Raw genomic sequence first — 24,078 nt, forward strand, 5'->3', positions numbered from 1 at the left:
GAGAAAAAAGAGAGGGTGATACATTGGTGGGAGGGTGATAGTGTTGAGGACAATTTTTTTAAGTGGGTATTTTATTTATTTGTACTTAAACCTATAAACCAACCAGCCAAACTGATACTATTACCATGCTACATTAAAATACAAAACATCTTTCTACAAATAACTAGAATAACGAAGGAATTAGGAGTTGTGGTAAAATAACACGGGGCAGAGGAAACCAATGAAGCACATTATAGCTTGACCCTTCATCATAACATTTGAGGTTACTAATAAGTAAAGCCTCACAAACTCAGAAAATACAAGTAATCCTTCATCATTTGCCTTTGTATTTTTACTTCCTATTCTTGAAGTTGGATTCTAGAACCTAAAGATATCCAAATTAGTGTTATATCTAGTTACGTGTGGCCAGAAGCATCTTTTATCATGTTGTCCATAGCAGCCAATGCTACTGAAACCTCTTTGATTAGATTCCAATCATACCTTCTCAGTTGAAACAATAAGCATAATGAGATACAGTATCAAGGCAGAGATACAGGACCCTAAAAGACAAATCGTAACAGAAGTAATACAGCCACTGCCCAAACTGAGATTGAATAATATACTCATCATGTCACACATCTTCAGGCTGTGTGTTCACAGAGTACTTTGGGAATAAACCTATTACTTGCTGGGTACTAAGATGCTTAGCACTTTAATAAAGTGCTAAATAGTAAGTAACATTAATTAATATTTAATTAATTAATTAACTAATATCAAAAAATATTTAATAAAGCATTTTACACTGTGGCTTTCCCCAGCAGTTTCTAAGATGGACTCCAAGTCACTGACAGAATTTTGCTGGAACTGGATCTGGGATTGCAGGGATTCCTCTCCATAGTTGTGGAGCTGACTATTCCAGGCTTGGGGGCACCAGATCTAACTGTTCCAGAAATGGTTGCTCCAAGACTGGCTGTTCCAGGTCTGGTTACTCCATATTGGAAGGTTTCCAGAAGTGTTCGTCAGGTATCCCCAGTGACAGGAAGAGAAGCCTGGGTATTCTGTAGTTGCTGAGCCATTCTGAGTCATACTGTTGCTGTTCTTTGGCCACTTCTGCCACCTCTTACATTTCATTCTCTGGTTCTGGGACCAGGATTTAACCTGCTTATAGCTAAGGTTCGGAATGTTGGAAAGTTCTTGCATCTGCTGGAGACTGAGGTATTTCTGTCTCTGGAATCTGTCATTGAGTACATATAGCTGGGTCTAAGAGAACCCGGTTCTGATCTTCTGTTTCTTGCCCTGGGCCATATCTTGCTTCTTCACTGTGCTCTCCTCTACAAAAGTGGGTAGTGGTTTTACTCTGGGACTGGTGGAAGAAACGAAGCTGTCCTGAATAAGCAGACCATGGAGGAAGGAAGAGGAGAGACGGTCTCCGTGTAGGGTGTCTCAGCAGATGACATGCAAGGATGCATAATTTTCTTCAGGCCCATAAATCTCAGACATTGGAGAAGAGTCCCTAGAATTGGGTGCTTCAGGGCAAGGAGGGCACTGGGCCTGAACTGGATCCACATTCATGTTGCTGAACTGAAGGTAGAAGGAAAAAAAAAAAGAGAGCAAGATTATAAGAAAGGCCCAGGTTTACATATCGAGGTGGAAGAACTTAGAGAAATATGAAGATCTCCAGATGTAAGAGTGTCAGAAGGATGGGAATGAAGTGGGTCACCACCGCAATAGCAGGAGCCAGCCAGTCCAATCTAGGGAAAGGTCGAGGACAATTTTTGATAACCTAATTGAGGTATAATCTACATACCATATAATTTGCCCATTTTAGGTGATTTTTAGTAAATGTACTGAGCTGTGCAACCATCATCTATTTCCCTAATGACTAATGATGTTGAGTGTCTTTTCAAGTGCTTATTGGCCATTCGTGTATCTTCTTTGGAGAAATCTCCAAATTTTTTGCTGATTTTTTTTCTATTATTTGTCTTACCATTCAATTATACTAATTTTTCAAATTTTAAATACAGTTCCTTTATTAGATACATGATTTGCATATTTCTCTCCAATGGTATATTTTGTTTTATTTGATTATTATTTTTTTAACGTTTATTTGTTTTTGAGACAGAGAGAAACAGAGCATGAACGGGGGAGAGTCAGGGAGGGGGAGACACAGAATCTGAAACAGGCTCCAGGCTCTGAGCTGTCAGCACAGAGCCCGACGCGGGGCTCGAACTCACGGACCGCGAGATCATGACCTGAGCTGAAGTCGGATGCTTAACCGACTGAGCCACCCAGGCGCCCCTGATTATTATTTTTTTAAGTTTATTTATTTTGAGAGAGCTAGAAGGTACGCTAGTGGGAGAGGGGCAGAGAGAGAGGGAGAGAATCCCAAACAGGCTCAGTACTATCAGCGCAGAACCCGATGTAGGGCTCGAACTCCCAAACTGCAAGATCACACCCTGAGCCAAAGTTGGACACTTAACTGACTGAGCTACCCAGGCACCCCTCCAATGGTGTATTTTAAGACACAAAAAGGTTTTAAAAAGAAAAAGAACTTTTTCTTGTATGGACGGAAAATCGGGTTTTAATTTCTACCGACGTGTGAGAACATGATGGTATGCTCCTCCACTAAATGCTCCTCCACATTTACCCTATTCTCCAGCCTCCAGGGGCCTATAGACCACCCCCTCCTATGGGTAAACCACCAGGAACAATTGTAAGACCCTCTGCTCCACCAGCAAGACCATCTGTTCCTGTGACCAGGCCGCCTATCCCAATACCACCACCACCACCGCCTCCTCCTCCACCTCCACCTCCTCCACCAGTAATAAAGCCACAGACTTCAGCTGTGGAACAGGAGCGCTGGGATGAAGATTCTTTCTATGGCCTCTGGGATACAAATGATGAACAAGGACTGAATTCAGAATTTAAACCAGAACCTGGAACAATCCCATCTGCTCCAGTGTTACCACCCCCACATGTTCACCCTCCCATCCCCCCTCCTGGCCCAATGCCTATGGGTCTGCCACCGATGTCCAAACCACCCCCAGTGCAGCAGACTGTTGATTATGGCCATGGCCGAGGTGAGTAATGGTGACAGCTTTGTATTTGGGATTCTCAGGAAATCGTGAGCTTCAGCTTTGTCTTCCTTAGGCTTCATTCTTACAGTGTTTTATCCCTGATTTGGTTCACCAGATATGTCCACTAATAAAGTTGAACAGATACCCTATGGAGAAAGAATAACTTTGCGCCCAGATCCACTACCTGAAAGATCAACTTTTGAGACAGGTAGGAGTCCCAGAGAGATCAGTATTTTTAAACCTTTTAGGACCTAATTATCATGTGATTTTGATAAGGTTATCTGGGCCTCCCTTTAATATAGCTGAAAGATTCATAAGTTGAATTTAGGACAATAATTTATACTAGCTCTAAAGTTAGATTTGCACTTTTCTGCTTTTATTTCAGAAAAGGGATATAGCTCTTACTTTGTACTAATTGTTTTTGTAGAACATGCAGGCCAACGTGATCGTTATGATAGAGACAGAGACCGTGAGCCTTATTTTGATCGTCAAAGTAATGTCATGGCAGATCATCGAGATTTCAAAAGGGATCGAGAGACACACAGAGACCGAGAACGGGATCGTGGTGTTATTGACTATGACCGGGATCGATTTGATCGAGAACGCCGACCTCGAGATGATAGGTACGTGTTATGAAAAATACCTTTTTGCCAGGTGTACAAATTACCATAGACTTAAGTTCAGCAAAAGTCATTGTATCTAAGGGAAATTTGGTAAATGATGTATACTTCTCATACATGTGTATGTAATTTGGAGAAGGAAAAGCAGTTCCAGACCAATCTGCAGGAAACGAGATGCTTGAGTTTTCTGAGCTTGAATTCCAGAGAATTAAATGGGAGATGGAGATAGCCTGTAAGGAAAGGAAATACTATTGTCAATAAAGGTACAGTCATTACTTCATTAGTAGGTAAACAACGTATTTTTGCAGTTCATGAGCCCTTTAGACGTCTGTGTGCAAGGCAGATCTAAATGGAAAAGTGGGGCCCCTGGGTGGCTCAGTCGGTTAAGCATCTTGATTTCAGCCCAGGTCATGTCGTGAGATCATGCCACGTGTTGGGCCCCCCTGTGCTGAGCACAGAGCCTGCTTATGATTCTGTCTCTCCCTCTCTCTCTGCCCCTCCCCCCTCAAAAAAATAAAATAAAATAAAAAGAAAAGCAAAATAAAAATAAAAATATTGACTATGTGTAGTAGCTACCCATGGAGAAAATTGGGCAGATAGTGGTATTGCATTGTAATACAGAGACCTCCTTTTTTTGTTTTTTTTAAATTTTCTAAAGTACTTCCTGTTACACCTCTAGGACTCAGTCATATCGAGACAAAAAAGACCATTCCTCATCCAGAAGAGGGGGATTTGATAGGCCATCCTATGACCGGAAGTCTGACCGACCAGCCTACGAAGGACCATCCATGTTTGGAGGTAGAACAAGTGCCTTATTAACTATGAGGATGTTGAGAATACAGACCACTGGAGATGTTTCCCCCTATAGCTGTGGATTTAAACTTTCAGAATAAAATGAATGCACCGATTTATCAGAGATGGGAGCATTATCATCAAAAATAGCAATGTAATTAATGAAAGAAAACATAAATTGTTCTTTGGTATTATTAAAGAAGTTTTGGAAAATAGAAACAAAATCAGTTATAATCCCACCTCCTACCACACCACAACAACTATAATTTTGTATGTTTCTTCTCATTCTCTTTTCACGTATGTATTAATGAAGTTGTAATCAAAGTGTAAATAGAATTTCTTTATCATGTTTATTCTCAGTGATACGTAACATTTTTCTGTATGTAAACCTATTATAATAATGGTTCTATGATATACCATTGAGTGGATAAAGTAGGAGACTCTTATTATTGGACATTTAGGTTGCTTTTTGTTTTTCACTGTTATACACCTAAACCAAAAATGCATACCTATTTGTAAGAACAAGCTTTCCTAAGCTAGTAACTCTTGTTCTTAAAACTGTAAAACCAGAAGTTATAGACAGACTGTAAGTCATACTTGGGACTATCGGCAAAGTATGTATTATTCTTCTATGTCCTGTTGCTTAACTTTTTCCCTAAATTTAATACAAACAAAGATGAAGTCAGTATTTTTCAGAGCATTCTATTTGCCCAAAATCATATACCTAAATCTTTTCATTTTCTTGATTTCAAGAAATGTAAATTTACATTACTTTAAACTTTCTCTGATTAAGGTTTAGAAGTGGCCTCCAAATCATCATGAATTTTATTACCTTAGGATGACTGAAGAGAGTTAAAATTTTAAATAATTACCATGTAAATAGTAATTTTGTTCAATTGCTGGAATCCTAGGAGAACGAAGAACTTATCCAGAGGAGCGAATGCCCCTGCCAGCTCCTTCACTAAGCCACCAGCCACCTCCAGCCCCACGGGTTGAGAAGAAACCCGAATCTAAGAACGTAGATGATATTTTGAAACCACCTGGCCGAGAGAGCAGACCTGAGAGAGTGAGTCCTGTGTAGTTGACTAGCTTTCTTGCAAATCAGAAGCTATCAGGAGATCTTTTTAATACCCTGAATGTAATTTCTCTACTTTTCTGTGACATGGTAATAATATCAGATTCAAGGCATCTTATCATCTACAAGTCATCATATAAATTCATAAATTGCCTACCCTATAGAATTTAAGAAATTAGAACTTAATTGCTTGGCAAAAAAAGATGTCAAAAATTTTACAAAACAATTCATAAGAACTTCATTAATTGCATTTTGAAGAGGGGATGAGGGGAAGTGGATTTGGTTCTATGGTATGTGGAACAAAAAAAGGGAGAATTAGGAGACTTGATTTATTTGGGCTTATTTTCCTTGTGACCCCCAAATATATATGTTCTTTATTTTGTTTTCTTTCATTTTAATTTTAATTCCAGTTAGTTAATAGTGTTACATTAGTTTCAGATGTACCAGATAGTGATTCAACAATTCCATGCATCACCCGGTGCTCATCATAACACTTGCACTCCTTAATCCCCATCACCTATTTCACCTATCCCACCCAAGCCCCCTTCCCCTCTGGTAACTGTTAGTTTATTCTCTATACGTAAGAGTCTGTTTCTTGATTTGTCTCTCTCTGTTTCTCTTTTCTTTTTGCCCTTGCTCGTTTGTTTCTTAAATTCCACATATGAGTGAAATCATAAGGTGTTAGTCTTTCTCCGACTTATTTCACTCAGCATTATACTCTCTTGCTCCATCCATGTCATTGCAAATAGCAAGGTTTTATTCTTTTTTATGGTTAAATAATATTCCGTAATTTATATATGTATATAAAAATGTATGTGTATTTATATATATATATAAAAATGTATGAGATATATATATATATAAATGTATGTTATATATATACCATATCTTATTTATACATTCATCTGTTGATGGACACTTGGGCTGCTTCCATATCTTGGCTATTGTAAATAATACTGGTATAAACATAGGGGTGCATATATCCCTTTGAATTTATGTTTTTATATTCTTTGGGTAAATACCAGTAGTGTTATTGCTAGATCCTAGGGTAGTTCTATTTTTAACTTTTTGAGGAACCTGTATACTGTTGTCCACAATGGCTGCACCAGCTTGCATTCGCATCAACCCTGCACGAGGGTTCCTTTTGCTCCACATTCTTGCCAACACCTGTTGATTCTTGTGTTGTTGATTTTAACCATTCTGACAAGTGTCACATGCATACGTTCTTAAATTTATATTGCAGAATATTTAGATTTTGTTTCAGTAAACTGATGCTAGAGATTTCCATCAAATATTTTGACTACATATGACTATATAAGTCATTGTCGTAAAGTCTATTTCATCTATTATTAGTATAGCTATTCCAGCTTTCCTATGGTTGTCTGTTTGTATGATTTCTTTTTTTGCATCCTTTAATTTTCAGTCTATTTGTCTTTGAATCTAAAGTATGTCTCCTTTAGGGAGGTGGGTGGGGGGTGGGCTAAATAGGCGTTGGTATTAAGGAGGGCACTGGTTATGATCAGCACTGGTTATGATGAATCACTAAATTCCACTCCCGAAACCAATGTTACACTATATGTTAACTAACTAGAACTTAAGTAAAAAATTGAAAATACAAAATAAAGCATGTCTCCTTTAGAAAGCACAGCATATAGTTGGATCATGTTTTCCATTCACATTTTATTGTTATTATTGATATAGTTAGCTTAATTCCATTTTTGTATTATTCAATTGTATAGAGCTAAAACTGACTTTTGTATATTGATCTTATATCCTGCAACATTGCTAAACTCTTTCATTCGAATTAATTTTTAGTGGATTCCCTAGGATTTTTTATATATCAGGTCATGTCATCTGCTGATAGAGAAGGTTTAACTTCTTCTTTTACAATCTGAATCCCTTTTTTCTTTTTTTAACTCCCTCGTTGTCTGGCTAGAACCTCCAGTACAGCATTGAATGGATGTGGTGAGAGTGGACATCTATGTTTATTCTTGTTTTTAGAAAACTTTCAGTATTTCACCATTAAGTATGCTGTTGCTATGGGTTTTCAGTAGATGCCCTTTATCAGGTTGAAGAGGGTTCCCTTCCCTTCCTAGTTTGTTGAATGTTTTCATCATGAAATAATGTTGAATTTTGTTGAATGCTTTCCCTGCATTAATTGAGATTTTGTTTGTTTGCTTTTTAATGTGTGTGATTTTATTCTTTTATATGTGATTTTTGTTTTCTTTATTCTGTTGATAATGATATATTAATTATAGTAATTGGCTTTTGGATGTTAATTTGCATCCCTGGGATAAATCCCATTTAGTCATGGTGTATAATTCTTTTTATATGTTGCTGGATTCCTTTTGCCAGTATTTTTTTTTAGGGATTTTTGCATCCATATTCATAAGAGATATCTATAGTTTTCTTGTGATGTTTTGTCTGCTTTTGGCATCAGGGTATCTGCTTGATTTGAGATGCTGGCCTCACAAAATGAGTAGGGAGTTCCTTCCTGTTCTATTTTTTGGAAGAGTTTGTAAAGAGTTCTTTAAATGTTTGTTGGAATTCAGTGATGTAGCCATCTGGGCCTCTGAGCTTTTCTTTGTAGGTAGTGTTTTTTGGTTACTCAATCAGTCTCTTCACTTGTCACAGATCTATTCAGGTTGTCTGTGTTTTCTGGGGTCAGTTTCAGTTGCCCTTTGTCTTTCTAGGGATTTGCCCATTTCACCTGAGGTGTCTAATATGTTGCTGTACAATGGTTCCTAGTATCCCTTTATAACCATTTTTTATTTCTATAAAGTTGGTAATCATGTCACTCCTTTCATTTCTGAGTCTAGTAATTTGAATATTTTCTCTTTTTTTCTTAGACTAGCTAAAGGTTTGTCAATTACGTTGATCTTTTCAAAGAACCAGCTTTTGGTTCCATTGATTTTTCTTTATTGTTTTTCAGTTCTCTATTTTATTGACTTCTGCTCTAATATTATTTCCTTCTTTCTGCTTGCTCTAGTTTAGTTTATTCTTTTTCTAGTATCTGAAGGTTAGGTTATTGATTTGAGTCTTTCTTCTTATTAATATAGGCAGTTATAGCTATAAACTTCCTTATAAGCACTGCTTTGGTTGCATCCCGTAAAGTTTTGGCATTTTTATTTATCTCAAAGTATTTTCTGATTTTTAAATTTCTTCTTTGACCTATTGGTTATTTAGGAGTATGGTGTTTAATTTCCACATACTTGTGAATTTCTCAAATTTTTTCTTACTGTTCATTTCTAATTTCATTCCGTTATGTTCAGAGACATACTTTGTATTATTTCTACCCTTTCAAATTTGCTAAGGTTTGTTTCATGGGCTGTCATATGGTGTATCCGGAGAATGATAGGTCACTTAACTGTAAGACCTCATTGTAAAAAATATCTTCTCTGAGTGATTTTTTTGGTTTTTCATTGTGTTTCAGATTGTTGTTATAATGAGAGGATTGCCTGGCAGTGGAAAGACACATGTTGCAAAACTTATTCGAGTGAGTATGGGAAAGCCAGAGAATTGGTTGCTTTTGTTAGTCACTTGCCTTCATGCAAGCAGCATGGTGTCAATCCAGGTATTTCTCATTTGATCCATTCTTGTTGGCCCATGTGGGAGATGCTATCCCATAAACATCTTGTTCTGGTTAAACAGGTATTTTTGCCTCTGCTTGATTTGAATCCACAAGATTGCATATTATTTAGCCATGAGAAGGAACTTTGTTATTAACGTTCATTAATATATTCTATAAATTCTCTTTAACTCTCTTGACTGTATGATTCTTAGGATAAAGAGGTAGAGTTTGGAGGACCTGCACCCAGAGTCCTAAGCTTGGATGATTACTTCATCACTGAAGTGGAAAAAGAAGAAAAAGACCCAGATTCTGGAAAGAAAGTGAAAAAGAAGGTATGGCATATTCCTCTCAGATTACATCTTGATTCGTTAATAGTATTGGAAGGAAAACATGTTCAGAGAGTAATGTGGCTTTTTTTTTTTTTTAATGTTTCTTTGTTTTTGAGAGAGAGAGAGAGAGAGAGGGAACAAGCCTGGGAGGGGCAGAGAGAGAGACGGGGAGACAGAATCCGAAGCAGGCTCCAGGCTCCTAGCTGTCAGCACAGAGCCTGACGCAGGACTTGAACTCATGAACCGCAAGATCATGACCTGAGTTGAAGTCAGACACTCAACTGACTGAGCCACCCGCTCGCCCCAGTAATGTGGCTTTTTTTTTTTTTTTTCAATGTTTTTTATTTATTTTTGGGACAGAGAGAGACAGAGCATGAACGGGGGAGGGGCAGAGAGAGAGGGAGACACAGAATCGGAAACAGGCTCCAGGCTCCGAGCCATCAGCCCAGAGCCTGACGCGGGGCTCGAACTCACGGACCGCGAGATCGTGACCTGGCTGAAGTCGGACGCTTAACCGACTGCGCCACCCAGGCGCCCCTAATGTGGCTTTTTTGAAGACAAAGAAAGACTTCTCTTTTTTGAACACAAATTTTAGTACTTAGGTGTGAAGGAAAGACTACAAAGTTATCTCTATCCTGGTGGTAACTAGGGAAGAGGTTTAGGAAGATTCTTTGTCTTTGCTAACTCCATATCTCTTCTGGGGTATCTTAGGTAATGGAATATGAATATGAAGCTGAGATGGAGGAGACCTACCGGACCAGCATGTTCAAAACTTTCAAAAAGACTCTGGATGATGGCTTTTTCCCCTTTATCATCCTGGATGCCATCAACGACAGAGTTAGACATTTTGACCAGTTTTGGAGCGCAGCAAAAACCAAGGGATTTGAGGTAAAAGAACTGTAGAGTACTTTGTGTTACCATGTAAGTGCTACATTTGTTTGCTTAATCACTGTTCATTCTTGCTTAGGTATATTTGGCTGAAATGAGTGCAGATAACCAGACTTGTGGCAAGAGAAATATTCATGGAAGAAAGCTTAAAGAAATAAATAAGGTGATTTTTGAAAACATAGGAGGTGTTGTATTCCAAACTTCATTTTGTTTGTATGATCACTGTTGTCTGGAAATAATTGTTTATCTCCTTTACTTTCAGAAAATCTTTTCTACCTTCTTTAGTAAATGTTTCTTATCCTTTGTATCTAAGTGAAAGAGGTGTGGCCTACCTCTTCCTGGAAGTAGCCTGTTAGACTTCACACTATCAGTTAAATTTGTCTTAGATGTTCACTTGGTCTTTCTTTGAGTAGTTTCCCGAGATAACTTGACCTCCTGAATCTCTCAACAGATGGCTGACCACTGGGAAACTGCACCTCGTCATATGATGCGACTGGACATTCGTTCTCTGCTGCAAGATGCTGCTATTGAAGAGGTAAGTGTCCTTTGCCTTGAAAGCAGTGCAAAAGGGACCTTTTTTATACCTGCTTTATTTCAAAAAAATTTTAAATTACAGAAAAGTTGCATGAGTAATATAAGAACACCTATTCAACTTTCATTGAGATTTACTGATTGTTAATACTTTGCCACATTTTTCTCTACACAGAGAGATACGTCTTCTTACTTCTACTGTTATCACTGTTATTGTGAAACCGTTTAAGAATTAAGTTGTAAACCTCATAACCTTTAACCCCTCACCTCTAAATACAGTATTTGAGTAGGTATCTCCTGAGAACAAGGGCATTCTCTTAACAGAACTAGAAGTCTCAATTATCAAATTCAGGAAATTTAATACTGATAAAGTACTGTATTAAGTAGTACAAATTTCCTAAATTAAATTTCTTGAATTATCTCATATATAGTCCATGTTCACATTTCACCAGATGTTCCCATAATGTGCTTTAGAGCTATTTTTAAAAATCTAGGACCTGGTCCTTTAATATAAAAAATACTTTCTCAGCCATGTCATCATCAAGAAAAACAAAGAATTTTTGGAGAGTGTAGACCATTTGTTTTGTAGAAGGCGCCTCAATTGGGTTTTGTCTGGGTGTTTCCACATGATTAGTTTTAAGTTAAACATTACCAGGGATGCTACATAAGTGATGCGGGGTCCTTAGTGCATCATATTAAAAGCCATGTGATGTCAGTTTATTTCATTCCTGATGATTGAAATGTTGATCACTTGGTTCAGGTGGTATCCATCAAATTTTTCTACCTTTATCCCTTTGTAATAATCTGTAATTTGATACCTTGTTAATATCCTGTTCCTCAAAAGACTTATCACTCATTGATAATTTTTGCCTACATCAGTTATATCATGGAAGAAGAGAGAGGTTTGTTTTTTTTTTTTTAAATCAGTTGTGTACTTCTGTTTGGTTTGACAACCTGTGAATGAGGGTTTTCTATACTTAATGTTATCATTGTATTTTTATGTATTTTATCCCCCAGAGTCGTTCCTCAACCCATTTCCTCTGGTTTCTGCCCCAGCCATTCTCCAGAGACTTTCTCATGAAAGATTTCTATGACAGTAGATAATTCTCACTTCTGTTTCTTAATTTTGCAGCCACATATGACTTAGTTGACCCATGTCCACCTTCTTGACAACATATTTCTTTTGGCTACTGTGAGTCCACCTTCTCCCAGTTTTCCTCCTGCCTCTCTGGCCGTCCGTTTCAGTCTCCTTCGCTGGCTTTTCTTGCTACTCAGCCCTTAAATGTTGGAGTTCTTTAGGGCTCTGTCTTAGGCTCTTATCATTCTGCACATTTGATATAGATAATCTTTCTGGTAGCTTAGCAGTATCGTAACACTAATTATGTTTTGGTAGAGAGGTTATGGGTGATTTTTATAATTCTACCATTGTTTTCCAAATTCTCTACCAAAAAACATATACTACTTTAGTGCATCTCAAATGCAGCCTATCCAGTATGTAAATCATACAGACCTGTTCCTCTTCTGGTATTCTCTATCTTAGTAATTAGACCCACCAATCACCTGGTTGCCGAAACCTTGACTCTTAGTACTTGTGTTACCCTTTGCTCTTTATTCTCTGTCCTACCAACTTTCAACCTTATCCTTCCACCATGTAGTCAGGCTCCAAGTTTTGTCAAGTTTACCTTATAAACACTTTTCTTACCCATTTCCTCTCTGTTTGCATTGCTTCCATTCTGGGCCAGGCTACGATCATCATACTTTTCACTATGTCCTTTCTTACATTTTGAAATTTGAATCATACGCATGTTTTACTTGATTGGAAAAATGCCTGCTAAAGGTTTAGAAAGAAATCTTAGTAATCCATAGGCATTCAAAACAGGTAATCATCAGCTTAGAATAGATTATTATTCTCAAATTCATAGGGAATTATAAAGATGGGTAGCCTGAGAAAACGAAAAGCAGGAATATCATTCTGTCTTTTATAAGTTCTGTTTCAAAGTTTAGGATTTAAACTTCCTTAGGGTGTAACAGTGAGTCTGTGCTGCCTTGCTCTGAGCACCTGTGCTTGTTTGAGGTCTCAATAAGGAACTCAACATTTTCCTAAATGTTAACTGATTGCTTTTTATTGGGATAATGTAGGTAGAGATGGAAGATTTTGATGCAAATATTGAAGAACAGAAGGAAGAAAAGAAAGATGCAGAGGAAGAGGAAAGCGAACTGGTAGGAGACAGACCAACCACTTTGAACAAAGTGTCTCTATTAAAATCCTTAAGGGTTTAATCTCAGATCTGTGATCAGATTACTGCTGCTGATATGCACCTTAATGGTCAAAGTTCCCATAATCATCTTTAAGGAGATTTTTGGATACTTTTTATTTTTCCCCTGACCAAAAGAACCTTCTACTGTACTGTTACATGAAAATTTTAGAATGCTAAGAAACATACCCTCCTAGTCACTCATCTATTATGGGTGGCTTTAGGGGAGTATACTTTTCAAGAAAATCAATTACATATGAAAGGGCATTCTCACATTCCAGCAGATATGTGGTACAACCTACCCAACATATGCATAATTGTCTCGTCTTTGCTACAAGATTTCAAAATTGAGTTTCTGTCAACTGAGGCAGAAGATCTTCTAGAATGAGGAGGCAGAGGGTTGCCACTGACTGCTGGATTTGTTCTTCTGCATTTTATCCTATTGAGTGATGGGGAAAATGATTTGACTGTGTAGGCAATGCATTTTGCTTAGGCTGATTAGAGGCTTTGTAGTGTGAGTTCAAAGTTCCCGTGTACCTACTGTAAATGCTTTTGATCACACTTCTGTAGAGATGTTTGCCTTACCCTGTCATTGAAAAATACGCGACCTGTAGAGTTATGTTACTTTCCAGTGTTTGCTAATGAGACACAGAGATTAGCAATGCCTTGAAAGAGTGTTTCTTTTTTAATTCAAAACATCATTTGTTTTATTTAATACTTCAGCCCTTGCTAAAGCTGCTTCTCATATTCTTCTGAAAATGTACAAAGCGAGAACCCTGATTCCTACCCCTAGAGAATACAGACTCTCTAAGAAGTGGTCCCATCAAACCCATGTGTGATACAGAGGACTCTGAAAAGAAACTGTGTGTACATAGAGATGGTGTCAACCTCTACATTCCTAGATTTCATATGCGGATTAAAAAATAAGCTTTAAAGATAATGGCATTTGAGTCTCAGTATGTTTTTTTGTCTTTAAACAAAATATTTTTCTTAATTAGGTTGTTTTTTGACATATATGATCTAAAATGTAGGCAGGAAGTTCATTTAAAGGTCCACGCTGTTCTGGAATATGGCTAATGACCTCGTTAGCTCCTTGCAGCGTGTGTACTAGGAAGTGATCATGTGAGAATTCTATAATGTTAGCTTTCTGAAGCTCCGTCTTCCTTTTGTGGAGATTTCAGTTCAGGACATGGTTCATAACATCTGATTTGTGTAGGTGTAGATCAAAGCTTGGAACTTTTCATTGAATGTACTAATTATTTTGAAAAGTGGAACACGCTGTAAATACTCTATTTTTACACCAGAAACATGGCAAAGAAGCCTTAAAACTCTATCCTGCTGGACTATCTCTTTTATTTCCAAATGGCCTAACATTTCAAGCAGTGAGAAGATGATACAGTTGTAAGGAAGAACAGGGTGGTTCCAGCAGAAGGAAATTAATACACTCATTTTGCTTATCTTTATGTTATAAAACTTCTCTTAACCCATTCCAAAATGCAGAATCCAGATCTTCTACTATTGGGTTCCATTCCAACAGTAAAAGATTCTTGGAGAATTTTAACCAAAGGGTTAAGAGCAAGTCTCATGTCATTCAGACCATTTTCATTGAATTCTCAATAAACTTGGCATTTTCTACTCTGTGCTGATCAATGCAACTGGGTGAAATCCAAACTTTTCTTGGTTAAGAGAATCTTTTTTGGGGGTCATCGGTATGATATTTTTCCTTCTTTAGTGCTTTAGTGAATTTAGTAGATACGACTCAGAATTTATAGATATATTATTCTAGTGATGCTTAAGGTTTTCAGATGATTTTTGAGATATCACTTGTACAGATTTCGTCAGTACTTTTAGCACCATCACTTCAGCATAGCTTTGTCTTGGTTTGTTCTAGAAATGTATTTGGGAAAGATGATATGACTTATAACCTGAAGTTCTACCAAATAAGTTGAAAGTGAATTCTTAGTTTGACTTAAACACTAGAAATGTACAAAACCTATAGGTTTCCTGGAAGAATTCTGATGCTCCAGTACTCTAACACAACAGTTACTGTCATGAAACGTTCAACACACTTTTCACCTTACCTTTGTGTCAGTCTGTTCCATGACCTTGAATATTCCCAGTAGTAGATATATTAGTTCTTACAAGAAGATGCTGACACCTTTGATAAGTCTGTTCGGTACAGTAAGTCCTAATATTAAAGCTCTGTATGTTAGGGTTTAATTGAGAACAGGGTCCAAATGAAGCAAAAGAGGAATCATCACCATACACTTGCTAGGTGAATAAACGAAAAGGATTACTGCATAATTAAATAGGTACATTGGAAAACTTGAAAATCTTATGGGACTTTGTTTGAAATAAACTACCCAGTTATTTTATTAAATAAAATATAAATTGCCTGTGGAGATTTCTGGTTTTTCGTATAATAGGAAAATATCATTCTAAAAGACATTGAAAATAATAATCTGGGTTCCAACTGACGCAGAAGAAATGCTCTCACATTGATTCAGTGAAACCAGCCTTTGTAAGATCGAACTGGTAAATGGGTTGAGTCATTTTTAAATGAAGTTGGAACTTCATAGTTGTGTTCAGTGATACCATTGTTTTCTTCTTTCTGTTGAGTAAAGTTACACTGAAATATAAAGTAGCTGTCTTGAAGAACACTCTTTGTACCTCATGGCTACTATCACTTGAGAATTGCAGTTGTATTTAGAAAATAAGCTAGCTAGTTATTAGAAGTCTTCTGCTACTCTGAATGATATTAATACTAGCACAGAAACGACCGTACGTCCTCTCCATATTTACTATTTACCTGTTGTTCAGACTACAGCCGGGTGTCCTGAACTGTAGCTGCCTCAAAGCGCCTTCATGATACTATTCTGAAGTGACTACTCTGAAATCTGGGCAGGGAAGTTTGGTGAATTGGTAATTCAGTTTCTTCAGAGATAATGAGACTGTGTTTTCCCTAAGGATATATATATATAGATATATATATATGTAACTAGTGAGTGGAAACTGAATCCGTTCCCAGTTTTAATGCTTTTCCAGTTCAACAGTGATATGCATGTATGTGTCTCTTTCTAACCCTTCGAGCTTCTCTCTGTGTGCGATTTAGGGTTACATTCCGAAAAGCAAATGGGAGATGGACACATCTGAGGCCAAGCTAGGTGGGTATTTCCTTTTTCCTGTTTTTATATGTGATACCTGATGGTAATGGTCATAGATCTTTCTGCTGTAAGAAGAACAAATTTCTCCCAAATTTCTGCTTTAAGCCAAGATTCTTGGCCTACCTTACGTCCTCAGTCTGTTGTGCTAGCTACATCTTGTTTAACTAGTTACATCTTGGGACAGAGTGAAAGAAGAGTATTTTAGAGGAACTGCCTTCAGTACCACTTCAGGGTATGAGAGTAAGCGGAAGTATGATGCATTTAGCAACAAAATGCTGTCACTTGTAAAATCCGTTCTGTTACATTAATCAGAAATGTTGGTGCGATGAGATTTCTGCTTTTTTAAAAGAATATTTAACTGCAGTTCAAAGTTGAACCTGATTGTGAATACTTTGGGTAATAATAGTAGTAGGAATAATAAATATTGAAGTTTAAACATTAATTTAAAGGCAGTTATTTTCCTTGTGTAATAGATTAGAGTTTCTGGGTACGGGGAGGTAGATCTATAATTTAGGTTTTTGAGGAGCCTGCTTTGTAAGAGTCAAGTTTCCTTCAAGTTATTTTTAGCGCCAGATTACAAGGTAAACTGGTTAAAATGATTGCCTAAATCAAAACTTGGAGTTGCTTAACGTGAGGTATCCCGTCAAGCAGAACATCCTACATATCCAGTGGATTTTCCTCCCAATATTTCATGGTCATAACTGCAAAACTTTTTTTTTCGTTTACTTTTTTCACCTCACTTAAAGAGAATCCTTTAACACATCGATTCAGATGTACTAATAAATAATCTAAGAAAATGAGATGAGGACTTTCTAGAAGATTGACCTTACTAATGTATGTAGTATGACTGTCAGTCTCTGCGTTTCTCTTCCTGGTATCATGCTGTTACTCCAAAACTGAAGTAGCCTTCTAAATATCTTAAGTTCCTAGAAGAAATCTGAGTCATTTAGCTGCTTCACTGTTGGGGACACACTGTGTTTCTGATGTAAGAGGAGTGCATTTTACACACAACCGCAAAAGTTTTGCCTTTTATTTTGCTCACGTGATCACGTGGGCAATTGAGGTTCACTAGGCCCTGTGTAAAAAGCAGTTCCATAAACTTCATTGTTACTATATTATTGGGAGAGGTACTTTGTTACACAGTCTAGAATTTTTTTCTACTGTATGATATGTGAAAGTTATATGTGATTACTGACATATTCTTATGCTAGTCTTCCCTCCTTGGGAAATCCTAGTCAATGATCTCTTCCTCTAAACTTTCAAAGCATTTATAAATGTTTAAGTGCAATTACATATGTAGGAAAATAACAGGCACAAATTACTTTTTAAATAATAATGCTTAGGTCTGCTTATTTTGATATTAGATTAAGTCTGAAGTTCTGTACTTTGAGAATAACTTGTAAGACTGTAAGATCATTTCCTTCTTCTGGTTCTCTAAATAGCAATTGTCTTTTGGGGCAAAAAGAGATCATAATAAAGAGACAACAGGATTGTAAAAATGATAAATATTTTAGCCAAGCGTATAATGTTCACAGGCATTACAAATACATGATCTAGGATAATACTTTTTTAAACTTGAGCTAGTCCATTTTCGATTTTTCTTTCTAATTTCTAAAGAGAAAGGAAAATGGAATTTAGCTCTGATGACTATTGAAGAATATATGATATTAAACTTGGTACTGATTTCTGGAAAAAATTCTGGCCTACCATTTGCTTCTCAGAAAATATATTTTATACAAATTCACTCCAACTTAAAGAGAGAGTGTTGGGCAGTTAATTCCAGAAATGGATTTGTTAAATCATTTTTATTTACTTATTCAGTTAAAGGCACTGAAGGTGTAGTAATGAATCTAGAAAATAAATCCTAACATGTTTGCTGCTGCTATTTTAGGAAGAGTGACAGTGATGTTTTATATAATGACTGGCATCTTGCACCACGGTGTTATTTTGAGAGCTAATCTACCTGTGGAGGAAGGCAAATTGAGTGTGAGCATTCTTGAAAGTGCTTTTGCTTCTTTGACGTTGGTCCATGGAGCCAAATGAGAAGAAGATTCTTCTCTAAAACATGAGGCTCTTCATCCGAGAATCAGCCTATTTACAGTGCCCTTCCTTATCCTAACAAATTTAATAGATTTGATTACAGGGTACAATTTATTTTTCTAGGTACTTTACCAACATTCGTAAATTCCTTTTGGTAACATGACTATGCTGGATGGAAACATACTAAGCTTCATCAGTGTAACACACTGAGCAAGAAGTGATAAATCCGTGTAACTGAGGCGTTTTGATTTACAAATGAGTCTGCCAGTGAGAAAGTGCTCGTTTACCTTTCATGCAACTGGTTAAATCTCATTGCAGATTCTTGATCTGTGTTAATTAAGTACAGTATGCAGTTCAGCCAATGTTTGAGTGTTAAATTGGAAGTGGTGTAATTCTAGAAAGATTCAGAACTGGCCTGAAATACATCTGGCATCGGTGTCATGGAGTTGTTAAAGACCGCCTGTGGCCCACTTCACTTGCACCTGACTGGCTCCTTCTCAGCTGGGACACAGGCACCCTAATGCAAGGGTGGGTGTTACATGCCACATCGGATGCTGGGGTTCAGCACTGAAGCTCCTTAAATTCCAATGATGTGATTTTGGTTTCTCAAATTGTGAGAAACTGAAAGAAGGTTTGAGACTGTTACCCTAATTTAGGTTTCTCCATACCGAGTACTTTTACTTTTCTCATCTGTCATTTGTCTCTGCTTATGAGTTATTGTGTATTGGCCTCCTACATGTCAGGCAATATCATCTCTTCACAGTTGGAATGAAATTATTATTCATATAGGCACATAACCCTTGTGTGTTTACCATGAACAGATTTTCAGAAACACCATTTATGTTTAGAAAATGCATACGTGTATGTCTACAAAATTTTTCTGTTGTGCTATAATAATATATATATTCTGAAGATGTGGGAAAATTCTGTGACCTGCCAAGTTGGGTATTTAAACCTTCATCTTCATCGTAAAACTTCATTTTTGAAATTGAAACCTCTGAAAATCCTTAGTATGAGTGTATGGGATACCAGCCGTCTGCTGTAATTAACACCCCAAATTCCTCTTCCCTCACCTTATGCCATACGTCTGTGTGTTTGGGTTTCCAGGATGCCATGTGGAAGAGGTATGAACCTTTCTTCAGCCCCAAGAAGGAAGCTTTAAACATGTGTGCACAAATTAAACATTACGAACAAGGGTGTTCAGACTAGTAGTTCATGTTCTTCTGATCTTCCATGTTACACATATGGGACTCCTGGTCTGTAACTCCTGTCACATACCCAGTGTATGAGGCACAGTTCTTACAGTTTTCACACTGCCCTTCTGCAATGCTGCCTGGCCATGCTCCATTCCAGGGGTTCAGATACGAAATTATTCCTTTGAAGTATGTTAACGTCAAAGTTGATCTTAAGTTTGGAAATCCTCTGAGGTTTATTTAATAAGTCTGTTGGAGCTTCCTACTCTTCTGGTAATACTGTAGACTGTTGAACTAGAACAGTTTTATTGTTTGTGAGACTTCATTGGGTTTATAATACCATAATCTACATCCCTGTGCAATCAAGGGGTCACTTCTTTAAGCATTTGTATATCATGGCCTGTCATATACATGAAAATAGAGCCATTTGGTACAGCATGTGATTTGCAGAGGAGATTAGGAAACTGTTTCTGTTGAACTCATCCACGTTAAAAAATTTTCTAAAGCAATATGATAAAAATTTATTGAGTTTTGTACAGTGTTGTAGTTTGCCTTGCCGATTTTTCAGTAATATTGCTTTTATGGGGGAGGGTTTTAGGAAATAAAAGCTTTGCCAAGTATGTGAAATCTTACTGGTTTTTGAAGCCTGTATGGTATGGTACAGTTAGTTGTGTGTGAATCTTTTACATTTGAAGCATAAACTCCCCCTCCCTCCCGCCACGGCTTCCATTGTGCTTTTCTTCTCATATCAAGTTCTCTCCAACTTGGTGCCTAAAAGACTTCTATTATATACACTCTGCACCCTTTTTGGAGTTTAATGAGGTGTGGTTATTGTGTATTTCTGACATTTTGTAGGTTTTCTTTTATTGACTTGCTTAATAGTAGTGTGTGTTTGTAACCGCAGATGATTCCAAAGTTCAGTGCTTCAATGTAGTTAAAAATATATATAGCTCATGATATTCTACATACAGAATTCAAAATCAGTATTAATAACCAATGGAAAACACTACACATTTTCATCGCGTGTTCTTCTTGCAGACACCTAAACTCCTATCTCCTAATTTCTGAATCTGCAATCTCCGTTCATTTAAGTGGTTACAGTTTGGGCCCCTTAGGAAACCCAGCCCTCTCAGATTGAGGATTCAGAAAGAAAATTGAGATCTGGTCACTTTGGCTGACTAGTTCTTAGCCTCGGAATGGTCAACAGTATTTCATAATATAAACAAAGAAAAGGGCGATCTGTACAATCATCTTACTCAGAAACGTTAACTGACGGCAAATCCTCGTACAACCGTTCCCAAGGAACCATTCATCTAAAACCTTCTTTAAATGTTAGCTTGGCTCATTAAGTTGTTGGTACTACCTGCTTTTCGTATGACACAGTATCACATGTGATTACCGATCAAATGGGTGGTGTTAATATTGTGTCAAAGGGGGAAAAAAAAAAAGTAGAGGAAAGAGTTTTTAGAAAAACCCGTCTTTGCATTTTCCTTCAGGACATGAGAGCTGAAGTGTGACTTGGGGGGGCAGGGGCAGGGAGGCCAGGAGACCAGTGACTTTTCTTACTCTGCCTGTATTTGTTACTTAAACCAACATCGTAATGTAATGCCTGCCAGTATGAACATCAAATAAACGATGGAAATTGCACAGAACTTGGTGTTATCTCCGCCAAGAAGATAGTTGGATCTGCAAGTGATGCTGCCCTCAAAAATGTGGATGTGCCCTCTGACAGTGCTCCAGACTTCTTTTCCTTTAGTTGTGTGTTGTGTGCAAATTCACACTCTCCCTTAATGCTGCGGCTCTGTGTTTGTCCCTCAGACAAGTTGGATGGCTTGAGAACTGGTACTAAAAGGAAACGTGACTGGGAGGCAATTGCCAGCAGAATGGAGGATTATCTTCAGCTCCCTGATGATTATGACACTCGTGCTTCTGAGCCTGGGAAGAAGAGGGTAAGAGACTTTGTCAATAATTGCCAATAGGGGAAGGGCCCCGTTAGGCATCTGGTTTTGGAGAGTTATAGGCAGATAAGAATATGAATGCTATTTTTAGAGTGACTTAGTTTATATTCTATCATATTACAAATTTTTAAAAAATGAGTCAGACCTTACAAATTACCAAATTAGAAATGTATAGGTATTTTAAAAAATGAAAAACAGAATCTCACGTGGCTAGCACGTTGTCAACCTTAAAGGAGTTTGAAGGGGCCGCTTGTGCTGTTTTGTCTGGGGCAGAATAGCCAAGTGCAGAGTAAAGTGTGGAAGACGATCTGTGGAATATCTTAATGGATTAGATCTAGAGAGTCCCAGAGTGGATGGACTCAAAGGTGAATCTTCGGGGTTCTGGCCATGAGCACTCCATGCGTGTGGTGCCATTTACTGAGTCAGAGAAAACTGGGGAAGTCCAGTTAGAGAGTAAAACATGAGAAGTTCAGTGAGAGACCATTTAAGTTAGAAATGATAATAGAACTCAGGACTCCAGAATTTCGAAGTTCAGGTAGAGGTAAATGTTTCAAGAAGTAAAGAGTAGTCAATTGTTACATGATACAGAGAAGACAAGTAAATTGGGAGCAGAGGAATGGCTATTGGATTTGGCAACATGGAGATTGCTGATGATTGATCAACGATCAGGCAGGTTTTCTTAGAGAGTTGAAGGGCACAAGCCAGTTTGGAGCTGACTGAAGAAGGAATGGGAAATGAAATATAGAACAGCAAAGGTAGACAACTTCTTGAAGTTTTGCTGTGAAAAGGAGCAGAGAAATGAAACCAGGATATTGCATAGGCTTTCCACATAGACGTTTATGTATATCCTTTTAAAACAAAATAACGAAGCAAAAAATATCATATTATGTGTGATCCAGATAAGCCTTTTCTAGCTAATTTGTCTTGACTTTTGTATATAAGTGTATACAAACTACCATTCTTTTCAAATAGCTGCCTAATATCCATTGTTTGGTTGTTGAGGTATTTATCCAGCCCTTTATTGGTAGATACTTAGGCTCTTTTCATTTTATTGTTAATATAAACACTATGGTGAAAGTCATAGTGCATATGCATATTGTTTTGAAAGTATATCCCTAGGGTAGATTTTTAGCACTAAAGCTGCAGTCTTATAGAGTGTGATTTATCATTTTGACAAATACTGTGAGGTTGTTTTCTAAAAAGGTTACACCTATTTATATACCCACTGTAAGTAAATGCCTGTTTTTCCACACTTGCACCAAAGGTGCTGTTATCAAACTTTTAAACTTTTGATATCTGATGAGTGAAACAAAAATGGTATCTCAGTTTGCATTTCCTTAATTAAGATGAGGTTGTGTATCACGGCGCCTGAATGGCTCAGTTGGTTGAGCATCTGACTCTTCATTTTGGCTCAGGTCATGATCCCAGGGTTGTGGGATCAAGCCCCATGTCATCAGGCTCCATGCCAAGTGTGGAGCCTGCTTAAGATTCTCTCCCCCCCTACCCCATAACCCCGCACTCTCTCTCTCTCTCTCTCTCTCTCTCTCTCTCTCTCTCGGTCTTCTCTCTCTCTACTAAACAAAAAAGAAGATGAGGTTCTGTATCATTTATCTTTACACAGCATTTCTTTTTTATGAAAGAGTATTTGTTGTAAGAAAATAAAAATGCCAGTAACACATCATGACATTGGATAACATTACGAAGCACCTCAGTTTTCAAAAGCTCTTTTAAATACTTCATACAGTCCCTAGGCCCACCTCTGTGTATGTGGCTTGTGAGGAAGGGAAAGGGAGATTAGTGGCATTCTGTATGTGCCTAGCTCCACCCGGGCACTACTTGCATGGATTCATCCTATTCCAGTTTTAAGGTTGGAGCAACAGAAGCAGAAACAGCTGCAGGCGCCTGGGTGTCTCATTCGGTTAATCATGGTCCATCTCTTGATTCAGCTCAGGTCAGGATCTCACAGTCGTGAGATTGAACCCTGTGTCAGTTCCATGCTGGGTTTGGAGCCTGCTTAAGATTCTCTCTCTCTCTCTCTCTCTCTCTCTCTCTCTCTCTCTCTCTCTCTCTCTCTCTCTCTCGATTCTCTCTCTCTCTCTCTCTCTCTCTGTCTCTACCCTTCCCCCTGCTCGTATGCACAGGCTGTAAAAAAAAAAAAAAAAAAAAGAAAAGAAATAGCTCTTCCTTGAGAATAATAATTTGGTATAGTACAGTAACAATGCATAATCTCAAATGAGAAATATTTTTCTCTAGTTTATTTTTCATCAAATAACTATTACTCTACAGAGTATGTGATCCCACGTTGTTTACTTCATAAGCTGGGTGGACAAAGTGATGTGAGCTGTGCACATCCTAGTTCTTTTTTAAGTTTTAATTTAAATTCCAGTGAGTTAACATACAGTATAATACTCGTTTCAGGTGTACAATATAGTGATTCAACACTTTCATACAACATCTGGTGCTCATCATGACAATTGCACTCCTTAATCCCCATCGCCTGTGATATACCCCCCCACCCCCTCCCCTCTGGTAACTATCAGTTTCTTCTCTGTACTTAAGAGTCTGTTTCTTGATTGTCTCTTTTTTTTTCCCCTTTCATCTTTTGT

At 37.6% G+C, this 24,078-nt stretch overlaps 1 protein-coding gene and 1 pseudogene across 4 annotated transcripts in view; one reads left to right on the forward strand and one right to left on the reverse strand.

The window, feature by feature from the left end:
* Positions 1-24,078, forward strand: part of YLPM1 (YLP motif containing 1) — a 76,148-nt gene that overhangs the window by 40,548 nt on the left and 11,522 nt on the right. For 2 of the 4 annotated variants that reach the window (XM_058739687.1, XM_058739690.1), the window contains 13 exons: positions 2,639-3,059; positions 3,172-3,264; positions 3,484-3,679; positions 4,356-4,474; positions 5,380-5,534; positions 8,977-9,039; positions 9,327-9,446; positions 10,155-10,331; positions 10,411-10,494; positions 10,783-10,866; positions 13,002-13,082; positions 16,230-16,281; positions 21,333-21,463. In XM_058739687.1, the coding sequence (XP_058595670.1) occupies positions 2,639-3,059; positions 3,172-3,264; positions 3,484-3,679; positions 4,356-4,474; positions 5,380-5,534; positions 8,977-9,039; positions 9,327-9,446; positions 10,155-10,331; positions 10,411-10,494; positions 10,783-10,866; positions 13,002-13,082; positions 16,230-16,281; positions 21,333-21,463 (1,776 nt within the window). Of the gene's footprint in view, positions 1-2,638; positions 3,060-3,171; positions 3,265-3,483; positions 3,680-4,355; positions 4,475-5,379; positions 5,535-8,976; positions 9,040-9,326; positions 9,447-10,154; positions 10,332-10,410; positions 10,495-10,782; positions 10,867-13,001; positions 13,083-13,840; positions 14,058-16,229; positions 16,282-21,332; positions 21,464-24,078 lie in introns of those variants that run through there. The other 2 variants (XR_009264617.1, XM_058739689.1) reach the window with 2 other exon arrangements.
* Positions 611-1,551, reverse strand: LOC131517502 (homeobox protein NANOG-like; annotated as a pseudogene).

This window comes from Neofelis nebulosa, chromosome 7, assembly GCF_028018385.1.
Source record: "Neofelis nebulosa isolate mNeoNeb1 chromosome 7, mNeoNeb1.pri, whole genome shotgun sequence".
Classification (NCBI taxonomy): Eukaryota; Metazoa; Chordata; class Mammalia; order Carnivora; family Felidae; genus Neofelis; species Neofelis nebulosa.